Source organism: Lolium perenne, chromosome 3 (genome assembly GCF_019359855.2).
Source record: "Lolium perenne isolate Kyuss_39 chromosome 3, Kyuss_2.0, whole genome shotgun sequence".
Taxonomy (NCBI): Eukaryota; Viridiplantae; Streptophyta; class Magnoliopsida; order Poales; family Poaceae; genus Lolium; species Lolium perenne.
Genome location: NC_067246.2, coordinates 308,699,717 through 308,707,646, shown reverse-complemented (window position 1 = coordinate 308,707,646; position 7,930 = coordinate 308,699,717). Strand labels below are relative to the sequence as shown.

At 46.2% G+C, this 7,930-nt stretch overlaps 1 protein-coding gene across 1 annotated transcript; it reads right to left on the bottom strand.

Moving 5' to 3' along the window:
- Positions 1 to 627: 627 nt before the first annotated feature.
- LOC127345392 (CBS domain-containing protein CBSCBSPB1) lies at positions 628 to 5,794 on the bottom strand. Its single transcript, XM_051371868.2, has 14 exons — positions 5,430 to 5,794; positions 4,823 to 4,991; positions 4,591 to 4,723; positions 4,335 to 4,505; positions 4,149 to 4,227; positions 3,934 to 4,047; positions 3,780 to 3,846; positions 3,565 to 3,670; positions 3,421 to 3,479; positions 1,665 to 1,774; positions 1,457 to 1,590; positions 1,252 to 1,337; positions 1,069 to 1,158; positions 628 to 996 (listed from the first exon to the last, which is right to left on the bottom strand). The coding sequence occupies exons 1-14, from the start codon at positions 5,582 to 5,584 to the stop codon at positions 820 to 822; spliced, it is 1,650 nt and encodes a 549-aa protein (XP_051227828.1). The 5' UTR covers positions 5,585 to 5,794; the 3' UTR covers positions 628 to 819.
- Positions 5,795 to 7,930: the final 2,136 nt, after the last annotated feature.

Below are 7,930 nucleotides of genomic sequence, written 5' to 3'. Positions count from 1 at the left end.
ATACACTGTATATGAGTTGAATCAATATATCTGGCGCCCCCGGCGCCCCTTTTGTTCAAAAAAAAAAAAAAAAAAAAAAAAAAAAAAAACTGAAAACAAATTCTGGAAACAGAGTCAAGTCCAATCCAAATCCCTGCTACCAAATTCGCATTTTGCCAACTACGGATTTGGGAAAAAAATAAAGTATTTGTATACTCCGTAGACAAATTGGAGAAGAATACAGCATCAAAACCGAATCGGCGAATCAGAAGCTGGTCAGTGCTTTGGTCCTCACTCGGTGACACCGCGGCGCTCGTGCCTGCGGGCTGAGGCGGCGGGGCGGAGGTGAGGCGTTGCTGTGCCTCCTGGTGCCCTGCTCCGCCTCCCCTCGTTCCCCCAAAATTCCTCGTCAAGGCTCAAGGCGCCTCCATGGTTTCATTTCAGCCCCACGGTTCTCTCTCCAGTTGCGTGTTTTTTTTTTTTCTTCGTCTGGGTCGAGTGAGAGGCGTTCTGGTGGGCTGCAGTTGGGTTGTAATTCTAATGCCTAGTAATTAATCGTTTTTCTGCCAAAAACCTGGGCGGGCCATGGCCCGGTTCGGCCCCTACATAGCTCCGCCAGTGGTGATGGAGACTACTGGACATCCAAGATTTGATCCACACCGTCCGCGGGCTGTGTAGTCCATTGCCGTGACATTATTACAGATTTTGATTTTCCTCACAAGAATTAATCACATGGCCATCTCTGAGTCGATATTTTTTCCTTTTCACCAGTCATTTCTAGTCATTTCAATGTAGTAACACCCTGCATCAATGAAGACAAAAGTGTGGTCGACCGCCGTCTTAGCCTGCTCTCTTCAGGTAAGCCATCACGCCAAGGCCAGCAACCAGGGCTGCCCCAGCCGCAACAGTGCTGTACGCGGAAGCCCATGCGTCCCTTCCAGCATACTCGAAATCCGCTGAGGCGGCTCCTCGCTTACGACGGCCAATGCCAGAGTAATCCAAGTGCAACCTTAAACTCTGCAGGAGGAGGGTGTAAGTTAGACCAACCCTTGGTAGGGAGGAAGAGCAGCTTTGCATGAACGGTGTTACCTTCCAACCGATTTGTCTTGAATGGTCCACAGCTGCTATAAGGTCGGCGTCTGATGAAAGTATGACCTTATCATGATCTTCATCTTCATACTGTGAAATGGTGTCACCGAAGAAGAAATGTCAGAAATTGACATAATGATACATGCATAGAGGTACATGCTGAGGATGGAGCTTAGCCAGTACCAAAATTTGAGGCAGGTTCAATTTATCAATGTCATCGCCAAGCCTTTGTAAGATGGAAGTTATCAGGTCTGTAAGACTGCTCGTGTCTGAAATTTGCAATGTCAAACATGAATCTCACAAACTGTAGTATAAATACTGAGCATGAAACCAGGCAAAATGATGATACAAATTCCATTTAGCGTGAAATCAAAATGAAAGTGCATACCGCAGTTAAATCTGTGCATCCTGCCTTGTTTGTCCTGAATCTTGAACCCAAAAGTGTTTGATAAGCCTGAAGCTGGATAGAATGCTGATCGTCCTATATCTGTTGCCTCAGATGCCACTTTTGTTGACCCTTCACTGAGAAATGCCATAATAATTTAGCACGAAAAACCCGTCTCATCAGAATGATAAGGTGCAAAAGAGATGCTAACCTTCTGGAGTCATCATCATCATCAAGCGGCCCACTTGACATTGCTGAATCCCAGAACCTTTGCATCATGGAAGAAGTCGCCTCAGAGCCAGTTGCTGCGCTGTTTCCTACCTGAATACAACAAGAAATTATAAAAACAAAACAGGCTGCAATGGCAGTAAGTTAAGCTGCAGCGATTTTTAGCAGACTATGTAGCGGATACACTACCCTATCTAATGGTCCATATTATTTATATATGAGTAAAGTTTGATTTAAAACCTGAGTTTGTAGAGGTGATTGGAATCGAACCCCGAACTACCATTCCCTGAAATCAGCACCCTAAACTTCCGATTCCCGATTAATGCTCAATTAACACTCGTTTCCACCAGGATTTCGCTCACGTGGTAGCGATCCCTTCCTCTCTATTTCTTAGCAAGTCACGAACTCACGATCTCAGGTAGGACCATTCTTCTCAACATAGAAGGCGACGGCAACATCGCCGTGGGCATCCATGGAGACGACAAATGTCTGCTTGCTGAGCTTGACTGCCTCCGCGTATCTCTGGACCGGTTGAGGTGCAGTAGTGAAAATTTGTGGAGACGTGGCGCAGTGGTTTGGCGACGGCGAGGTTGGGGCAGCATGTAGTTCGTGGAGCTCACTGGCACGGCGGTGCTTCTAATCGAGGAGATGGACGACGACCACAGTGGTCTTGGAGCTTCTTGGCAGCATCTCCGTCCGCCGAGAGCGCACGGCGGCAACAGTTGCATTGCAGATGCGCGTCTTCCTCCAAGGGCGATGGCGGCGGTGGCGCAACGCGGGATCGAACGGCAGCGTGCTGGATGGGCTGCGGTGGATGTGCACCTCTTCCCAATGCCCCGCAGGCGCATCTGGATAGGTGCTGCGAGGGTGGACTCGCAATGGTGCTGCTCATCTGGCTGCGCACGCGAAGCCACGGGCCCACGGCGATGGCCAACAAGAGGGATAAGAGCAGTCAGGAGAGCGGGGAGGTAGAAGACCTCATGCTTCTCGATAACCCCACTCGTCCTATGACGAGGAGTTGGTCCATGTGCAGCTCCGCAAGATATGAGACATAGAGGAGGGGAATCAGCCGTGAATAGATGAGCACGAAGCATATTACTTGTGGGCCATGGATGTCTTGGAGAGATGGATCAGCCCACATTCAGCAATCTTTGTTTGGAAACGACCTAAAGATGAATAATGACCGGGATTGGTAAGTTTGGGATGCTGATTTCAGGGATTGTAAGTTCGGGTTTCGATTCCGACCACACCTACAAACTCAGGGTTTAAAACAGACTTTACTCTTTATATATCTGACACTTTGGTAACAAGTTGCTTTAGTAACTTCCATCATACTCCATGACTCCATCCGTTCCATTTTAATCCACATCCTAGAAAAATCAGGCAAACTAGTACTGTATTTATTAGTACTAAGATATGTAAACAACCAATCCAAGCTACATTGGAAGTAATAAGTATTGACATCCAATATAGAGAGAGCATGACCGCTTCATTTTCTGTGTTTTGTTGACTAAAAGCTAGAATGTAGATTTATGGAATAAAAAATTGGTCTAGAATGTAGATTAAAACAGAACGGAGGGAGTACAACTTTAGAGCAGGAAGGATACAGATTGAATCCTTCACTCACACCAAAACACCGAGTAATTAGTCACTAACATATTGCCAATAATCATCTCCAAGGACCAAGCCATTGTGTTTATACTTTATACACAAACAAGCATAAGGAAATTGTTACTTACTGTTGCAATGGCAGCATGAGTTATGTGAAGGACATCGATAACAGTTAAAACGCTTCCATCTGGATCACAACACATTATTTTAATTTAATAGACTTCGCAAAAAATTGAATTAGATCAAACAACATTGCTTGTTCATCCACGTACCAGTGTCTAGAACAGGCAGATGCAGAAACTTTCCATCATGCATTGTATGCAAGGCTTCAAGGATTGGAGTGTCAACCGTGGCACATTCTGGACTCTGAGTCATGACCTGTCAAAAGGAGTTTCAGACATGCTGGCATGACAGTTGAAGAGAACATACGAAAGAACATAAAAAAGGTAGTTAAGAACATGAAAATAATCCATTTGGCTTTAAGTACCTTCTCAACTGTAGTAGACTCAGGGGGGAGATTCTGGGCTATAACACGCATCAATATATCTCTAGAGCTGATTGATGTAAAAAAACAAAGTAGATTTCAGTTCAATGCTGGTTTAAAAATTACCAGTGATGTAATATTGAGGAAAATCACTCACGTCAGAATCCCCCCAGGCTTGTTTTCAATCGCAACAACTGCACAACTTACTTTCAGGTCAAGCATCTTTTTTGATGCTGTCAACACAGTGTCAGTTGGTGCAACAGTGGCCACTCTAAGAAATTGAGGTCAGCTAATAAGTTGTTCCGTAACGGGAGTCAAATTCTTGAAATACTTAAGAAGGTATTTATTTTAAAATGATAGGATATTACCTACTTTGAATTCTCAGATATAATGGTGGACAGTGCTGGCTTAAACATCCGTTCTCGAAGAGTTTCAACAAACGTGTTGGGGCCTGCAAATAAAATGTAAAACGGCATTAAGAAGGCAAACTGCAGAGCCAAATCCTCACATAGACACAGTACTGTTTATCACACAAGCAGCTGGTAAGAGACTACAGACCAGATACAGATGTCCCCCAATGCTTCTCTACACCCTCAACAGCAGCAGCAATTGCTTTTCCTTTCTCAGCTGCCCTTTCCATTCGTGCAATAGCGTCATATAGGCACTTGGCTATGTCCAGTAGTGCAATGACTTCACCATTCTCCACCACAGGCAAATGTCTGAACTTGCCTGGAATCACAGTCATAGTTTTTCAGGCAACATTACCAGAACCTGTAAGAAGGTAGCCAAATAATCGCGAGAAAGATTCACAAACCTTGTACCATCTTCTGCAATGCCTCAACCGCAAGAGTTTCTGCGAGAACAAAGAGAGGGTTTCTTGTCATGACCTTCGAAACTGGTGTCTCTTCTAGCTTCAGTTCACGAGCAATAACCCTTGTGGCTATGTCCTGGTACCAGCCATGCCAACAGAACAGATCACATAGTTAGAAATGAGAGTCGACCTGCCAGCGCCTTGATCTGCTGAAGAGAAGAAAGATCTACCTCACCTTGTCAGTAAGGATCCCACAGAGCAACGCATTGGAGTCCGTCAGCAACACGGCATCAACTCTACGCGCGGCCATCCTCCGACAAGCCTCATGTACAGATGTGTGATCTGGTATCGTCAGTGCCTTGGACAGTCTCAGTCTCTTGACGGTTCTCTCCCCAGTCAACGTCCTGAGGGAAGCAACAGGTTCTGGTTACTTGGTTCGCATGCATTTCGGTTTTATGTACTTTGCATCGCAAACATTTTGACTACGGTACTGAATTTAAATTCCACAAGCATGCATATGGCTACCATCAAATTGATGAATGCAATTTGCAAGTTGCCACTGACAGCTTTATCGGCCATGCTGATGCAAAGACTGAAATTAACGTGTCCTAGTATGCTTCAGGGGCTCGTTGAAATCAAATCTAGCATTGGCCTAAGGGACAAATATCTGGAAGGGCTAAGGGACAAATAAGGCGTGACCAGAAAGCTATTCCATACAAATACCACCATATGCTTCCCCGTGTCTACACGGCAACGCGCCCCCAATTCAGCAGCGACGCTAGCAATCGTGATGAAATGACGCATAGCAACGAGCCAACAGGAGGACGGGGATAGGCACGTACGACGTTGTGCGGGAGATGGTGGCGGAGGCCCTCCTGGGAGCGGCGGCGTCGTATCCGTTGTCCGCGGTGGACGCCCTCCTCCTGGTGCCGTAGGCCGAGGACATGCTCCTCCGGGAGCCGTGCACCCCTCCTCCCCCGCCCCCGAGGCCGTCCATCTCCAGGGAAAAGGGGGGCCGCTCGCTCTCCGATCGGCGGCCGGCGACGGCGCTGATCCGGGGAGCAGGCCGCGGCGGCGAGTCGCGTCCCTCGATCCGCGAGCTCCGGATAGATTGGGGGAGGAGGAGACCGGAAAGCCAAGGTTGCGGCTGGATTGGTTCGACCAATTGGAATCTTCTTTTTTTTAGTCTGAAGGAAAAGGAGGACTAATTTGGAGCTCTCATTTCTGACGCAAAAGGAGCAAAAGGTTTTCGCTGCAGTTTGCTGTGTGCACCCGACTTTTCCTACACTGAGGCGAGGCTCGCTCGTGCTTCACGTGGCGTCTGGCGGGTGGGGTCATCGTTGTTCTGGCCGCTGGTATTGAAAATGCCCAGTTTGTTGGGTTCATTTCAATTTCTACACCCTCCGTCGAAAAACCAAGGTGTAATTTTGCTTCTTCCTTGTTTCGTATTTCAGAAGAACAATCTTAGGAAGAGTAGGCTCGTCTCTTTGAGTTGTGGGAAATATTAATCAATGAGTTAAATCCGCCAGTAATCATCAAACTTGTTGAGTAAAATCACTTTGATCATTGTACAACAGGAATACGAATTTACGGTCACTGAATACGCGTCAGAGCTTCACACACGATCACCGCTCGCGATGTAGCGTCGTATTTGCTGATGTAGCGAGCTGCACGGCCCACTATCATGTTACTTAACATAGAAATAAGAATACCCAGCTAGAGGATGGCGTTTTTGCAAAACTGCGATGCCCTTCCTGGCTCTCTCAAGCAATCCCCTCTCGGTGATGACTGATGAGCCCGCGCAGCCGCCTGCTACCGTCCCGGCCGTCCCCGGCGCCGCCGATATCCAGCGAGGATCCGCCTCAACCTCCTCCTCATGTTTTCCTACTTCTCGATGCCGCCCTGCACCTGCTTGTGCCCCCATGGCTAACCCTAGCCCTGCCTGGGCTTGGTCACCGGCGCAGCTCACCGTGCCACCGTGGCTCCAGTCCGCCGAGTCGCAGCGCCGACCCGATGAAAGGAGGAAGAACTGTAGGACTCTCAACACAGATAAATATTTAGCTTCGCAACACTCAAATCATCTGCTGAAGAAAAACAAAAGTCTAATGTCTTGCTTACAAAATCTTACCTCACGAATTAATACTCAAATCATCTGCCACTGTTGTGCTGATCCAATGCACAACTAGTATTCAGATATAGGTGTAGCAGGGAAGTGTGGAGTAACAGTACATAATTCAGGTAGCTGGAAGCCAAATTGATTTACATTCTATCAGGTAACTATATTATATCATGGATGCAGTTTAAGATAGAAGACTGATGTATCTACGAATACTAACTCTGAAATGCCCAGGGCGGCGTCTTCCTGCCCTCCTCCGTGTCCATCTTCCGCTCCCGGTGCTTGTGGCGTCGCCGTGGCCACCAAGACCTGCGTTGATGAGGTGCATGTGTACAACCTTGCTGACGACGGGCAGAAGGCCAGCGCCGATGTTCTCACTTTTCTTTCAATCTGGAAATTGCAGTGAGCAACTGGTAATGAACTTTCTTTCATGTGAAAATTGCACTGCGCACCTGCCCTTGCAGAGTTTATTTGGCCTTTTGCGATTTACTTTTGTCCTGGAAGTAAATCAGGTTCAGTCATTACAGTATTAGACCATATTTCTTTCATTTCTGCTCTGGAATGTATGCATTGCCATCTTATGCAGGGACAAATGTAATCATTCTACAAGGCAGTGGTTCATCACAAATAAATGTACTATGCCTGACTGCTCTTTTGGGCCTGCCAATACTAATTTATATGAGGATGTTTTGCTCTATATTGCACTCCCCTATATTTAGACGAAATTTATTTCACTTCAACACTGAATTCTAATGGAATTGTATGGTGTGAGCCTAGATTGCTCTAACTATTTATGTCTGATTGGTCTTCGTTTCTAACCATACAAGAGCTTTTTGTTTATCTCTATTTCAAACTACGTATAGCATTTTAGTTTCCTCTAAATTGCTCCCCTGCTCTTACCAATACAAAATCGGTTCAGTTTGTTATGTACTGTACTTGGTTTTTTCGTCATCATTGTATTTCCCAACGCCAATTCATGCATTTGAGATCAGGTATAACACCAATTGGCAGCCTATACTTTGTCCAACTATATTACTATGTTAATATGTATTGGCTCACTGCATACCTTGCAGATGCCAAGTTGGTTCGTAGATACATCAGTCTTCTATCTTAAACTGCATCCATGATATAATATTAGGCTTTTGTTTTTCTTAAGCAGATGATTTGAGTGTTGTTGAGCTAAATATTAATCTGTCTCGAGAGTCCTACATTGTCTTCCTCCTTTCA

Excerpts from the sequence above, each read along its gene's own strand:
- LOC127345392 (XM_051371868.2), bottom strand. The coding sequence starts at position 5,584 with ATGGACGGCCTCGGGGGCGGGGGAGGAGGGGTGCACGGCTCCCGGAGG. Across the intron at positions 1,591-1,664 it reads GATGATGATGACTCCAGAAG|TGAAGGGTCAACAAAAGTGG; the intron begins GTTAGCATCTCT and ends GGCATTTCTCAG. Across the intron at positions 1,338-1,456 it reads GATGCACAGATTTAACTGCG|ACACGAGCAGTCTTACAGAC; the intron begins GTATGCACTTTC and ends TGCAAATTTCAG.